Genomic DNA, 15,156 nt, shown 5'->3' with positions numbered 1-15,156 from the left:
CACACACACACACACACAAAAAAAAACCATCACCTCGCCACAGACAACACCACAGCAGGCAGGTAAGGAGCTGCTGCTGCAGGAGCCGTATTGCCGTTCAGAGGGAAAGACACACACACACACACACATTCGCGCACGCACACAAACGTAAATGGGACCGTGTGGAGTCTGCAACATAAATTGTCTATTAAGGAGTGTATTAGGAGGACCTGGGGGCCCGACATGGAGATGGTTTGTGCACCATTAGAGTGGGATTTCATGTCTGCTGTGCAGCCGCACAAACAAGTCGCGCACCTTTTGTCGCGCAATGATCTCTCCAATAGCGGCCAGCAGGAGGCACATTTTTCCTCGCGGCCTTGTCAGTTCCCGCTTCTTCATACCAAAGTGGGTTGGAGAAAAGAAAAAAGAAACATTTTTTTTTGCTTTTTTTTTAAATGTATTTTTTCCAAACAAGCGGTGATCAAACACTTCACTGATTTGTCTCCTTGGGCGGCATCTGCCCGCAGCCGAAACGTTTTTTAAAGGAGCCCCATGACCTCCGCAAAACATTCTCCTCTCATGATTGATTTCTATTTCGGTCCCCTTCATCCCAGGCTTCGCATCCCAGCGTGCGCGTGTGTGAGCGGCTCGTCCCAGCAGTGGACGTGTGATGGGACGAGTCTTGATGAGGAAAGTTGTGATTTTTAAAGCAGTTTCATTTAAAGGAACAGTTTCCTCTCAAAAATAATTCAGGAACAAGCTCTTCTTGTGAAGGCAGATCAATTGTGTGTGTGTGTGTGTGTGTGTGTGTGTGTGTGTGTGTGTGTGTGTGTGTGTGTGTGTGTGTTCAACTAGTATACCTATTTGAACTCTGCTGTTGTGTAGTTAAAAATCAAAGTGGATCATATTTTAGAGGGAAATTATTTTAGATTGTCTCGGCTTTGGGGTCACTGTTCAGTACATTTTCAGTCCGAAGCAAAATAAAAATGAAGAAATTAATATTGGTTATTAAAACTGTAAACCTCAAATAACAGCTGACTGGACAGAACCACTGACAAAGAAACTAAAACTATAATATTGAGTGTCGTAAAGATGTTAAAATGATACATGTGCTTATGCAAGACCTCTGGTCAGTTCAGATTCTTCTGTCATAACTTTTCAATTTTCAATTATCAATGAATCTATTGTTCATTGGCAAAACTTACTTCTACTTGAGTAAAGAAGTTGAATCAGTATTTTTACTCTAGTATTTTTTTTTTTTTTAACTTAGGTACGCATACTTTTACTTGGGTACAGAATGTGAATACTTTTGCCACGTCTGTCTTGTACATCTTAGGGTTCACAGAGAAACATCCAAAAAAGAGACAGTGAGCCGCAGTTGTGTGGGGGAAAATGTCAGGGGTCAGAATGGACAGACTGGAAAGAAAGGCACCAAGAATTCAAAGAACCGCTGATCACAACCCAAGGTCGGTAGGAATGTACCTAATAAAGTGGCTGATGAGATCATTCAGTAAAAGTGATGTCTAATTAAAATGCAGTTCCTACCCAATGAGAAGACTGTGGTGTTACCAACACCCACCCAAGTTGTTATCTTGTTAGCATCAGCAGAAAAGCTCATCAGCTCACCTGCGTGGCCGCAGCTTCCTGCAGCTTCCTGCAGCTTCCTGCTGCTGTCGCCACCAGCTGGGAAAACGCTGTGATGCTGTCATCACTGAGTCCCACATCTGTCTGAGATGAAGGGAGTGGAAACACTGGCCCGGTATCCTGTAACGTCACGTATGTGGACTGATCCTCGAAGCCGAGGCCGCCTTCACACGGACCCAGTGGCCCAGATGTGCTTGCGCTGCCTGCTAGGGTGACCCACATCTATGGAAATGCCACAAATCCTCATGTGACCTGTCCTGTTCTCAATGCAAGGGCCACCTCAGTGTGAACAACAAGGTGACGTGCACCAGAGTTTGGTGCAACTTCTGTATCTCTCAGAATGCAGCGTCAGTTCAGACCAAGGACACATTTCATAAGATAATGTGAACAGAATCTAAAATGCAGGGCCAGCCAGGCCTTCTCTGTTGGCCCTAAACATACTTAGAAAAGTAAGTTGTCCCGTATATATGATAATGACGTTACTCTCCATAGTCTGTTCTTTTCACGTGGTATAGTATCCACTTGGTTGCACTGTTTCCATTGTTGTAAATTATGGCAGAGTTCTTATCCAACCATATTTCAGCTAGCTTGTGTTGTCAGGTTCTATGAAATCTGCCTTCGGCCAGCAGGATCAACATTGCATGCATTGCATTGCATTGTCCTGTCCACCGTCAGTGAACGGACCGCAGCGATAGCCAATCAGATCTCGAGTCTGCTAGTCTGTATTGACTCGCAGACTGAATTGAATGTAATTAGAAATATGTCAAAAAGAACTTTAAAATCTGGCTTAAACCTGCACCGTGAATCCGTTATCATACGGCTATCGGTAAGCATTATCGCCATCAGTCAGTCTGACAACATTCAACTGTAAAAGTGGTTCAGAATCACACCAAGCAGCCTCTGTGTTGTATCTTCTCTTTATTAATTGAAGCGGTTGCACAGGGTGACAGCTCCAAAGTTGAACGTTGGGTGTTCAGGGGGTTAGAGAAGAGAGAGAGAGAGGGAGAGAGAGGGAGAGGGAGAGGGAGGGAAAAAGAACCCCAACACACATTCGGAAAGACGCTCCACGTTGTTAGCGAGGCGCCGGGTCGCGCCGACCCCGGCGGGGCCCCGGAGTTGCCTGGAGGACCTTTAGAAGTCGGGGCCGTTTCTCTTCAGGCTCTTGTAGTCGGTGTTGACGGCCACAAACTGCAGGAGGGCGGGAGGAATACATTTAAATCTGCTTTGCCTAAATTAAATTCATCAGCGCTCGTCTTTCCTGGGCGGGGGGGAGCGGGGGGGGGGGGGCATGGGGGAGAAGAGTTGGTTGGGAACGGCCGTCGGCGGCGATGCACGAGTGGCAGATTGCTGCTCTGCCGCCTCGCGTCCTGCTGACTTTGCGGCTCCAGGTATTCGTCCTAATTGTTGCTGGCGCCAACCGACCCCCCCCCCACCTCCACCTCCACCTCCACCTCCACCTCCTGGCCCTCTTCTTCCTCTCCCACTCCCCCCTGCAAAATAGGATCACTACTTGGACTTCAGTGGAATTTCGATGCGAGACCTTTGCTTCACTATTGAGAATTAAACATGCCGTGTCGTGACCTTTTGTCTGCGGCGACTCTCATTCCGCCGGCGAGCCGGCCCCGGCCTTGAAAGCCCTCGGCGGGCGCTCTGTTCTGCGAAAAACACATCATTCAGATGTCGTCTGCTGGGACTCGCCGGACGCTTGTTTTTCTGCTCTGTTTTTCGTGGAGTGGGGGCGCGGGGGGGGCGATGGCCTTATTGGAGAGGTACTGAGAGAGTCACATTATCGTCAGACACTAAAAGCTTCCATTTCCGTCTGCCTTCATTTGTTTTTTCTGGAAGGACACTTTGTTTTCTTGCTCAGTGTTTGAACAGACGCGAAGACGGAGCCGCCGCAGACACATTTATTTGATTTGGTTTTTTTAGCCCGGCGTTGGTTCAGTCTGTTTACGCAGGCTCACCGTCTCAAGATGGATGTCCAAGTTTTAGTTCCTCTTACGCAGACTTGTTTTGTTGCTTTTATTTCTCCTTTATGTTTGTCAACGTTAACATCTCGCTCCATTTTGGGCATCGAGCAGGCCGCCGCCGCCTCCTCCTCACGCTAATTGTGCACGATAATCAGCAAACAGGAAGCTGGGACGCGCAGACCCCTGCCTTCCCCTGGACTCTAACAGCTGCTGACTAGCTGGGCAGGTGCCGTTTCAGCCAAGTGGCCCTGTCAGCTAAACAAGATCTCCTTACTTTGCAATGCTGTCATTCAAGATTACAGAATTTGTGTCGCTAGCGGTTGGCACAGTGATGCACTGGTTAGCTCTGTCAGCGCTTAGCACCTCTTAGCAGGAAGTCGGAGGAGTCCTTCAACAGCCCCAAGACCTGCCAGTGGGCTAACTGGCTGCTGTGAAGACTCGTCAGTGAGGGTTGTTTGTCTCTCCATGTCCAACCAGGATCAGGATCACAAGTATTCCACTTTGTTGTTCTTTGAATTAAAACACCCTAAAAGCCCTGTGAGAAAATACCGTGACGTGTTTCAGACTTATTTCGGTTTCCCAGCGCCAGTCTTCCCCAAGTATTCGCCCGGACAAAGCTGGTAGTGGGAATATGAGCGAGCCAGGATGATAAAGAGGCTAAGACCTGCCTTGAGAAACCATCAGTGGAATCACTCGGCCATAATCATACAATACACAATAATCAACGCTGTAAGGTCCACATCAAACATCACAGTCGTGTGTTCAATTCAGTTATCTATGATATGTATATATACATATATATATACATATGTGTATATATATATATATATATATATATATATATATATATATATATGTATATGTATATATATATATATACGTATATATATGTGTGTGTGTGTATATATATATGTGTATATATATATGTGTATGTATATATGTGTGTGTATATATATATATATATATATATATATATATATATATATATGTGTATGTATATGTATATATATGTGTATATATATATATGTATATATACATAAATAGATAGATCTATCCATCTATATATCTATGTATGCAATATATATACATATATATGTAAGGTAGATAGATAGAGTTAGACACACATACATACATACATACATACATACATATGTTATGTTATGGAATTATCAGACATGCTTTCACCTTGTACTGGTAGGTGGGATCCAGGTTGTTCCAGGGTTCTGGGTTGTTCTTCTTGTCCCACATCCTGTAAACATAGAGGATAGATATAGAGAACGACACCGATAGGCAAAGAGCGACAAAGAAGACTGGAGAAATTCCTTCCTCATGGCAGGCTAACGGAGACTGAAGGCCAAATGCTAGAGAAGATAAACAATCCAAAAATGAGGAAGGAGGGCGATTATTATGAGACGGCAAACTTTGCAGTGCTTCTTCGTGTTCGTTAGCCAAAGTCAGGGCTTTGCAGAACTCCACTGTGACTGTCCGTCTCTCCTCCTCCTCCTCCTCCTCTTTCTCCCCCTGGCATTACAATGTTCTGCCAGAGGGGGGAACCAGTGAGAGGTGAGAGAATGAAGGACGGCAGGGGATGAAGGAGGTGTTTCGGGGAGGGAGGGACGGAGGGAGGAGGGACGTTGGCCTCGGTGCACATCTGCAGCTGGCGGTGAGGTCAGCCGTTATATAGCCGACCTCACAGCGGTTACGTTGTAGCTCCAAGTAGGACACAGACATTCAATGTTGTTGCTTTTCCTGCAGCCTTGATTCAACTCTGCAGCAGCAGCAGCAGCAGCAGCAGCAGCTTTGGGGCGAGACTACAGTCACAACATGTGTAGTCATTGAAGAAAAGTGATGCAGCAGCAGCAGTGATTCATGCAGGCTGGTGTACAGCAGAGCAGCTCAGGGACGTGCACTTCCACATCAATGGTGTTCGCTATTGATTTCACATGTTATTCAGAGTTCAGATGTTCCGTTGTATGACACCCAGCATTAACCTGCATTAACCTGCGTGCTTCCTTCTGCACATGCACTGTTCCATCCAGGTCAAAACAGATTGATTTAGTCCATAATGTCTGCAATTCCAGAATTTAGTTTTGTTGTTTTTTTGTTAGATAAATAAAAAAAAAAATAGTAATTTGTTTTGTTTGTTTATTGTATTCTATTTTCATTCAACAAACATTTTAAAATAATATTTAAGTTTGCCTTAAAAAAAAAAAACAATTCTAAGGATGTCCGAAAACTTTTGTCCATTACTTTATTTTATTGTGCTTCCCTGGGCCTCGGGTTTGCAATTTCATATTTCTTATTTCAAAAACACACACTGCCTTGACCTGATCACTGGCTCCCCCTGAATCCAGCCTTGACTCAAACCCTGACTCAGTTGTGCTGCAGGGAGGTGTCACGCTGTGTCATTTGCATAACCGGACCGGCTGTGTTGGTCGCTGTGGAGATCTGGGGACGTGGTTGGCAGCTGCAGCCGGACCACAGAGGACCAAAAGAGTTGAACCGGTCTCAACCGGTCAGAAGTCTCTAAGAGTCCACACAGAGTCAAAATAAAGCCTGTGGCAACTGTTTGAGGAAATCGGAATGGGAAAACATTGTGCTTTCGGATCTCATTGTCAGTTTTCTCATAATGAAATGTCCGGCCTCTGACCAGGTCCCACCGCTCAGAGCCTCCTCTCCTGTGTGACACTGCCTCTCATCTGCACTCGTCTCATACAAGGTGTCCAGGACACTTGGGGTGAATTCCAATTCTTCCCTTAACCCTCAATCTCATAAATGCGCGCTCCCGCGAGGTGCAAGTGCTGTGCCGATTCTAAGAACGTCAAGCTGAGGGACAAGATTAAGGGCTGAATCGCCCTCAATATTGAGATTCTCCGGCACCACCCTTGGCAGTAAGGGCTACCCAGAAGGCATTGCGTATTTTTTCGCCCAGACATCTTCGAAAGACGGCAATGAAAAAAGCGAGCTACAAATGGAAGTATTTTCTCAGTTAATAAAGATAGAAATATTACGAAACCATTTTATTGTCTTAGTTTAAGACTTTTTTTTCATGGATTATTGACATCGTTGTTGTGTAACATTTTTTTTTTTTTTTACTTTACGATGTTTGTCAGCCGGACCGGCGGTCCCGGCTTCACGTTACTTGGGTACCTCGTTGTGTCGCAAAGGAGGACTTCTTCTTTTTCGTCGTCTTCTTCTTCTTCTTCTTCTCCTTCTTCTTGACAGACTGGACGTAGCTTTGGCGTAAGGCCGCCCCCCGCAGTCTGAAGACGTAACTGCACTTAAGGGGTGTCCCATTTCTAAGCCCTCACACTTATTTTTGAGGGCCAAGATTGAGGGCCAAAGATTGAGGGTTAAGGGCGAGGGTTGAGATTGAGGAGTTAAGGGAGGAATTGGAATTGGCCCTGACTGTCTTTGCTGCGATGGAAAAAAAAAAAAATCAAACATTCCGGTCATTCCTATGCGTTTAAGAGTTTCGGGCAGGCAGATAGCAATCTTACGTGACGTGAGGTCCCCTTGCCAGGCGGATCAGGTAGAGGGTGGCCCCTGTCATGCCCAGACTCAGGAAGAAAAACTGAGGGATTAACTGAGCAGAGGAAGAGAGAGCAGAGAGGAAGGGGAGGAGGATGAGAGAGTGTTAGTTCCACATCACAGAGACGGATGAAGGCAAACAAACATTCTATCAAGTTGTTGTCTCTGATACGGGCCGGGCGCACACACCTGTGTAGGGAGAACTCACACACACACACACACACACACACACACACACACACACACACACACACACACACACAAATGGGTAGTTATTCCTGTTTTCGCCTTTCCCAGCTCTCCTCCATATGCATGAGGCCGCGGCCATGTGTGAGGCAGCTCACTGTCAGCCCGGGTTGAATGGGCAAGGACGCTGCTGCTGCTGCTGCTGCTACTGCATCTGTGTGTTTATGTGCTTGCCTGCCTGCCTGCCTGTCTGTCTGTCAACCTGTCCTCTGCACTATACCTGTCAGACTGAGCAACAGCGTCACGCACACACACACACACACACACACACACACACACACACACGGCCAGACAACGGAAAAGTATCAAGCTAACAACAGAAATAAGCTAACACACACACACACACACACACACACGCATGGCCAGACAACTGAAAACTATCAAGCAAACAGCAGATATAGGCTAACACACACAGACACACACACATGGCCAGACAAATGAAAAGTATCACCAAAAATAAGACTGAACATAACACACGTACACGCACACACACATACAAGCACACAAAGACAGTTTTTGGCGTTGGGAGCTGTGACGGCGACAGGATTTTAAACGGCGACGCACGTTAGCGTCCAGGGGATAATGTGATGCGTCATCCTAAACAGCCCGAGCTAAGCTGCTTCAATCCTGCGGCCACACCGCTGCGTCTGCTCATCAACACCACTCAGCACATACATGTGCTACGCTGCTGCGTGTGTGTGTGTGTGTGTGTGTGTGTGTGTGTGTGTGTGTGTGTGTGTGTGTGTGTGTGTGTGTGTGTGTGTGTGTGTGTGTGAAGAAGAGAGCAGGCGGCGGCAGCAGCAAACAGCTGTTCTCAGCACGGTGAGCAGCCGCTGATAGACTGACAGTCTGATGTGGTCGAAGTGAACGATGTCTCCACTCAGCTGTATCTGGACATCTGTCTGCTGTCTGATTGCCTTGTTGTTGATTAAAAGAATGTCTGCTGGTATGGTGGGGGAAGAAAAGGGGAGAAAAAAAAAAGTATTCTTTTTTTTTTACTTTAAAGCGAGGGAGCGAGTGATGAGGAAAATATCGCCGCCGTCAGCTGCAGTGGAAGCGTTTAGCACGCAAGTTTTCATCAGCTCACTATCGGGTTTTTGATCCAAGTTGAGCGGAAGTGCAACTTGACGGCTGACGGACGCCTTGGAAAACCCGAGCAAGAGCAAGCAGGCTGCATTCTTTGAACTCTGATATCTTTTTTTCTTTTTAACTTCAATAGATTTTTTTTTTTTTTCCTTTTGCCTCCAAGAGCTTTTATTAAAGTGATTTAAAGCCAATATGAAATACATTCTCACTTTTGCAAAGAGGAAATCTCTATAGGAGAATGCAGACAATCAATATTCCATAGAGTGTGTTCATTAATCTTCCAGAGAGAGGTGCGACGACAATTTGAAGATGAAATAGATCCTCTGAACTGTTGCAATGAGTAAAGTCTTTATTTTTTTCCACAGAAAAATAACAACAATATTGTAGCGCTGAATTAACTATTGGGTCCAAAATGTCACAACATTTTCATTCGAGCGAGTCTGCCGACGAACGAACGACAATCTCTGAGTCAAAGGCAAAACCACACTGACATCACGTTTTATCTACCCGCCATCAAAAACCCGTGTGGCTCAGGAGCCGCCAGGTTCTGATTCAACCCCAGCCAGCTTGCTGAGGATTTTCCACTAAAAAGTCAATGGTAAGCTAACGGAGCTTATAGCAAACACAGGCAGCGAAAGTGTGAGTCTGAATATGTACTCTGTCTGCATCGAACATCAGTTAAAGTTGTCAAAGCATGAACGTGCATGGTGCCATTTTCAATCCCTCACCAGTAGAAGCCATCACCTGGACTTGAACCGTTTGCTACCAGGGGCTAAGAATCTCTTGGATTACAGCTATTCTAGCGCCGACACTGTGCAGTGCAGTTGCCTCAATCTGCCTTAATCTACAGTCAGCGTAGTTTTGCTGGTGTTCTGATAAAACAGGGAAACGCACCGGCCTCAGTGTCCTAAATGCTGGCCGCAGAGCTCAGAGGCCTCATATTTGACCTGTTATTGGCAAATGAATGAGCTCAATGTTTGTTGTTAAATTCCACAACAGGTGCATTTATTTCCAGATAACTGAGTCATCGTCGTGCCGTGTTTGTGTGTGTGTGTGTGTGTTTGTCTGACGCTTTCTGTAAATATTGTCGCTGTGAACTTCTCACCCTTCCGCCAGCGCTCCTTTTTCTTCGCATCAAGTTTCCACAAGACAGACACACACACACACACACACAGGCACACGCACGTACACACACACACGCTCACATAGACCCACATAGGGGGGAAAGCGGGACTCCCATCATCGAGGGCTACGATGCAGCTTCCATCCCTGAAGTAAACATAAACAGCGACGCACACGCGAGCACAGGGAAGCAGGTCAGCTTTGATCACAGAAACACACGCACACACACACACACACACACAGTTTGCAGGAGGCTGCCAGACGCACGCTGTTGTCTTTCCTTTTTTTCCGCCACCCGAGTGAGAGTTTCACCTCTTACCATCGAGTCCGACTGATGCAGGAAGCGCTTCGCACTCGCTGGAGTTCGATACTGTCGCTGTCCTTATTACTTTTTCTGGCGAGCTGCCAAAACCGGCCTGTCAATTCACGAATTTGGGTCACCCTCAGCACAACTGAGGCACTCTGAGGCAACAGGAAAAAAAAAAAAATAGAAGCCCAGGCAGCATCTGTGCCTTCTCCCCTTACTGACTTTATTTTCTTACCACATTAATAAAGCCGGGAAATATTTTTCAAGGAATTAAATCCGGCTGCAGTTCTTGCTTTAATAGATTCGGCTCAAGATCAACTTCATAACTTTTTGTTGTGCTTGAAAAGCGCGGCCTGATGTTGCAGTGTCCAACAATAATAATAATAAAAAAAAAAAAGTTTGTCTTTAATGTAGCACCGTCACTCAATCTTCAGAAAAGAGGGAATGCGCTTAATAATCACATGTATTTTGTTTGGAAAGACCAACATCCTGGAATTACAAATCCCTGCCATTAAGGACATGAAGTCGTGTAAACAGCCCTCGAGGTCTAACTACACGATGGCGGTGGAACCTACCCCCGGATGCTTCTTCGCGTGTTGAACCATGGTCCTAATCATCTTTAACGTTCCCTCCGAGAGAAACCTCGGGTCTAAACTCTGGGGGATTTGGTCCCTGTGTATGAACGCTTGTTAGCGGAGGCTGGCCAGCCAGCCAGCCAGCCAGCCAGTGCAGCGGCACCCGGTGCCAATCTCTGCCCTCCCCATTGGCTAAGCGATGAGGTCAGGGAGGGACGAGCGGGTGGGGGAGGGGGTTGGGGGGTGGTGAGAGGGTAAGACGGTCCTAATCCTCATAATCACATCTGTTTAGGAAGCTGTTTGTTTCCGCAGAGGAACATTCGGTACTCGCTGAATCCAAACTGTTTCAGTTACGCAACCGGGGGACAAAAAAAAAAAGATTAAAATAAACCAAAAATAAAACCCACAAGTGCTTAAAACTGTCGTTTTCACTTACTCAGCAGAATCCAAGGGCCATTTTCCAAACACTCCCCGCTGCAGTGTTGCCGCTGCCACTGTGGCACCTGGACCAGGTGTGAGTGCAAAGGATATTTTTCAGCTCTATCGTCGCTCCTGAAATGACGAGACGTTTCTTTATGGCCAGTCATCACTCTAAAACTTTGTGATTATTCCCCAGCGGTGGTGAGCGCTGCTGATATCGCTGAGAGGAGCGAAGGAGCCAAGTAATGGCAGTGTCTACCGCGTCCCCCAGGGGGAGGCCTTGGTATCAGGCATGATAATGGCAATTGATTAGTCCACGATGCAGAACTTCCCGCTTCCTTTAACGGCACTTTGCGACGTAATATAATTAACAGGGAAATGCAGCGCGGTGCAAAATCGCGGGGTCATTACTATTCGGTACTTAAGAATGCTGCTGTGTTCTCACCATTTATTACATCAGTAAAGTGGATGAGACAATGTGGTTACATTTCTTCTCCCAAAAGCCTCAAACTTGTAATGTCCCCCCTCGACCCCCCCCCATCCACCCCCTCCCCCGGGGAGGATGTTGGCAGTCTGTCCACAACTTTCAGTCGCACTGAAGAACCTCTGCAGCTTCTGCACAAATTGTTGCAAAACTGTGTCCTGTAACGCTGAAAGTCCACAACGAATGTTTCAGTGAGGCTCTTATACATACATGAAATTGCTAATTTAAGGAAAACTGACATCACAAACTGTGCAAGCTGTGATTTCCCATTTAGGTTTTAGTAGAATTATTATTATTATTTTTTTAATGTTATTAGCAACTTCAATATTGGCCATGAGAAAACGCTTCAAATATCACTACATATGTAGTGCAACCTCACATAGCTGCACGCTAACTACAGTAGGCTTACCTTATTGTTTGGCAATGTCACAAAACTCACATTTGTAAAGGCAAAGAAAGATAGATTGGCCTTTTTGCAGCTTAACAGCCGCAGTTAAGCTAATTAACAGTTCATTCCAGCCAATACACTGGAGGTTTGCTGAGAGTTCGCCTTTGTGGGTGGGGTGCAGCGGGCAAGACTTCCCTCTTCCAGAATGTAGACATCCCATTATTATACATTAAACATACATTAAACATTGTGAAAGTCATAGACTTTTTCACCATATGTTACCAAATGTTCAGTATGTGAGAGCAACAAGAATGACATTGCGGTGGTGTGTGTCGCTGTCCATGGTGCTAATGCAACTGTCAGATACGGCTGGTTTGATTTACTTTGTTTTGGAAATGGCCATACGGAGCCGGACTGTGCTGACTGAGCTAAGAAAAGAAATGAAGAAGTTCATCAGTGTGTTAACACTGCACGGGCTTCAGGAAGCCTCTTATGGCAACACGGTAAACTTAATGCGTGGATTGTTTTCAATTTGACCATCACAGGATATTTTCTCAGAATTAAGGCTTGTCCAGGTCCAGTCTGTTTGAATTCAATTAATATTTTTTATGGTAATTAGCAAGGAAGCGGATCGTTCTCCCGTGTGTCACGGTTGGACTTGAACAGCCTACATGATTTCAAAAACATGCCAGCGTTCCTCCAACCCTTCCAGAAAGTGAACACCGACGATTTCTGCTTGCGGAAGATAATGGCGGCAATTTTTCACAAAGCAAGGAAGGCGAGATTGATGACGGTCGATGGGAAAGGAAAGGTGTTCAACTCAAGAGGACGGAGAGCTGGGCGCGTGAGGGGGAGGGGGGGGGGGGGGGTTTGACGAAATGCATTAAGATGAAGGGTCGGAGTGGTAGTCAATAGTTACACATCTGTCATCAGTCTTTTTTTTAAGGTTTATATTTACCTGACATGTTTCGATGTATTCTTCCACCTTCATCACAGTGTCACATGATGTTGGTCTGTGACTCCTCTTATCAGCAAAACTGAAATACTCTCGCTCTGGAGTGTCGTATCGAGTGACTAAGAAGGTTTTACCGCTTTAGTTTTCTTTTGGGATTCACACTGCAACATTGACAAGTTTTTCTACTCTGCGCTGTCAAATTAGCACAAAACGTGTCGTGTTGCAATTTTTTTTTTTTTTTTTTTTTTGTCCTATGAGAACTGCACAGCGGTTGAGGAGCCGGAGACTATGGCAGCTTTAATTAGAGTAAATGCTGGCTGGCTTTTCTTCAGAGCTCAGAAACAAAGATGAAAATTCTTATTCCTCCTCCAACGACCAAATAAGTCACACAGGCTGATAGTATTTTAAGAAGTTGTTGTTTCAGTCCCCAGCACACATGCATGCTCTCAGACCCACAGAAGGTGATATAACCTGTAAGTGTGGACCCAGACTGGCCAATCAGAGGCCAATCAGAGATGCAGAAATGACTCAGCAACATCAACTTGAGTGAGCTGGCAAAGACGTCCACGATAAGTCAAATGGCTCACACAGCAAAATATTGCCCTGGAATATAAAGTTGCCAAAATGCCTTCTGACCCTTCTAGTTCTCAGTGTAGTGAGAGAGTAGCACATTTATTTGAACACATAAAAAGTATTGCCAGCACTGTTTTGGTTTAGTCCAACATTTACCTGCCATTGCTGTTGCAGAGGTGATAAACAAATGTTGCAACAGCCCAAAGGGCGAAACCTTAGTTTGCCAAAAGTCAGTCTAGTTATTATCCTCAGTCACCTAAAACTCCGTTCAGGTGAGGAAAACCAGTCCAAACATCCAGGAGAGCTGCATTTTAAAACAACAAAAAGAAGCTCTTAAGGCCAGTTGTTGCCATGGTCGCATCCCATTCTTAGGCGGGCTCTGCTGCCCCTAGTGGCCTTAAAGTTCCTCGAGTTTTCTGACATTTGCCAACTCCCCTCTTCTGTTTGTCTTCTTTCCCATCGTCTTTGTCAATGTTATGTCCATCACCCAGACAGCCACAGATGCATAGTTGAGCAAATACACATTTCCTCTTCTGCAATGAGGTCACGGGACCTCCTGCGACCTACGACCCCGCGCACACACACAGACAGAACTTCCATAAATTTTCGACAAGTTCCCCTCTGGTCCCCCAGGAGTGGCCTGCAGCCCTGGATCCTGCCAGGGGCACGTTTCTGGGAGACTCTGGTGATTCTGTCCAGTTGTCTGTTGGGTTGCCTGTTCAATGAGGCGGCGGCCCTAACATGTGACCCCCCCACCCACCTCCAACTAGTCCATCCTTCCTACGATAAATAACTGATTGTTGTGTTTGCGCTGGATGACCATGACTCATCCACACAGATTTATTGTGGCAATCTTTAACTTTCCAATTTCACCTCAGATATTGGACGCAAATGCAAATCCTAATTCACTTCCTGTTGCCTGGCCGGGATGGAGGGGGAAGAACTGCTCCCACACAGACTGTTGTGCTCTGATTGTTTTTAAAGTAAAATGAAGTATGGTGCTGAAAGAAAGAAAAAAAGAGAAAAAACTAAAACAGCCTCTTCACCCAATTCAGCACAGACAAAGCTCATCAGCAAAGAGGAGACGGTGTGACCAATTTATTTCAGGCAGCTGTTACACAAACAAAAAAATCTGCGCAGTGCAGAAATGTCACATCTTCAGCCTCTCTCCGTCGGCACTGCAGACGCTATACAGAGCTTTTAGTGACAAAGGAAGTAAACAGGCACTGTCTAAAAAATTAGAATATTTTAAATGCATAAACAAGGATAAAGCATGCAGTGAATCGATTCTGAAAGTTGTCCCACTTTTTTTTTTTAAAAAAAGAGAGAGGTCTGTAATGTTCATCATAGGTACGCTTCAACTGTGAGAGACAGAATGTAAAAAAAAACAACAAAAAAAACAACAACAATAAAATCCCGGAAATCACATTGTATAATTTTCAAAGAATGTATTTGTGTAATGGTGCAGAAAATAAGTTTTTAGCACCTACAAACAAGCAAGAATTCTTAGTTACTTAGTTACACGAAGAAGCTCTTCAATCATCAGATTTGTTATGATTTAGCATGTAAAGGCTGCTATTTGTGATACTCTAAGAACAGGGCATTAAAATCCATTATGTGCATCAGCCTTATGCACATTTCCATTAAATTAATTGCTTGACCAAATTATTATGTACCCCCCCCCCCCCAAAAAAAAAAAAAAAAAGAAAGAGCAAGAAGAAAGATTCAAGACGCTCAGTTCCCCACAGCTGATATCAAGTAAATATAATTCTAACAGGACAAGGTTGGTTACTCTTCAGTTATTTCCATTTTCCACAAAGTCTGATCAGGAACTGAAAGGCTGGGGATGAGTGGAGTGACATCTGTGGGGAATTAT

The 15,156-nt window shown here is 45.3% G+C and overlaps 1 protein-coding gene across 1 annotated transcript; it reads right to left on the bottom strand.

The window, feature by feature from the left end:
- Nucleotides 1-2,671: 2,671 nt before the first annotated feature.
- LOC142887536 (cytochrome c oxidase subunit NDUFA4) lies at nt 2,672-10,606 on the bottom strand. The gene is made up of 4 exons (XM_076025253.1): nt 10,461-10,606; nt 7,094-7,179; nt 4,779-4,842; nt 2,672-2,811 (listed from the first exon to the last, which is right to left on the bottom strand). The coding sequence occupies exons 1-4, from the start codon at nt 10,500-10,502 to the stop codon at nt 2,755-2,757; spliced, it is 249 nt and encodes an 82-aa protein (XP_075881368.1). The 5' UTR covers nt 10,503-10,606; the 3' UTR covers nt 2,672-2,754.
- Nucleotides 10,607-15,156: the final 4,550 nt, after the last annotated feature.

The sequence above is a fragment of the Nelusetta ayraudi genome, unplaced genomic scaffold (genome assembly GCF_046127955.1).
Source record: "Nelusetta ayraudi isolate G7.1 ecotype Tasmania unplaced genomic scaffold, CSIRO-AGI_Nayr_v1 ptg000017l, whole genome shotgun sequence".
In the NCBI taxonomy this organism is placed as follows: domain Eukaryota; kingdom Metazoa; phylum Chordata; class Actinopteri; order Tetraodontiformes; family Monacanthidae; genus Nelusetta; species Nelusetta ayraudi.
This window is presented reverse-complemented; position numbering and strand designations above follow the sequence as displayed.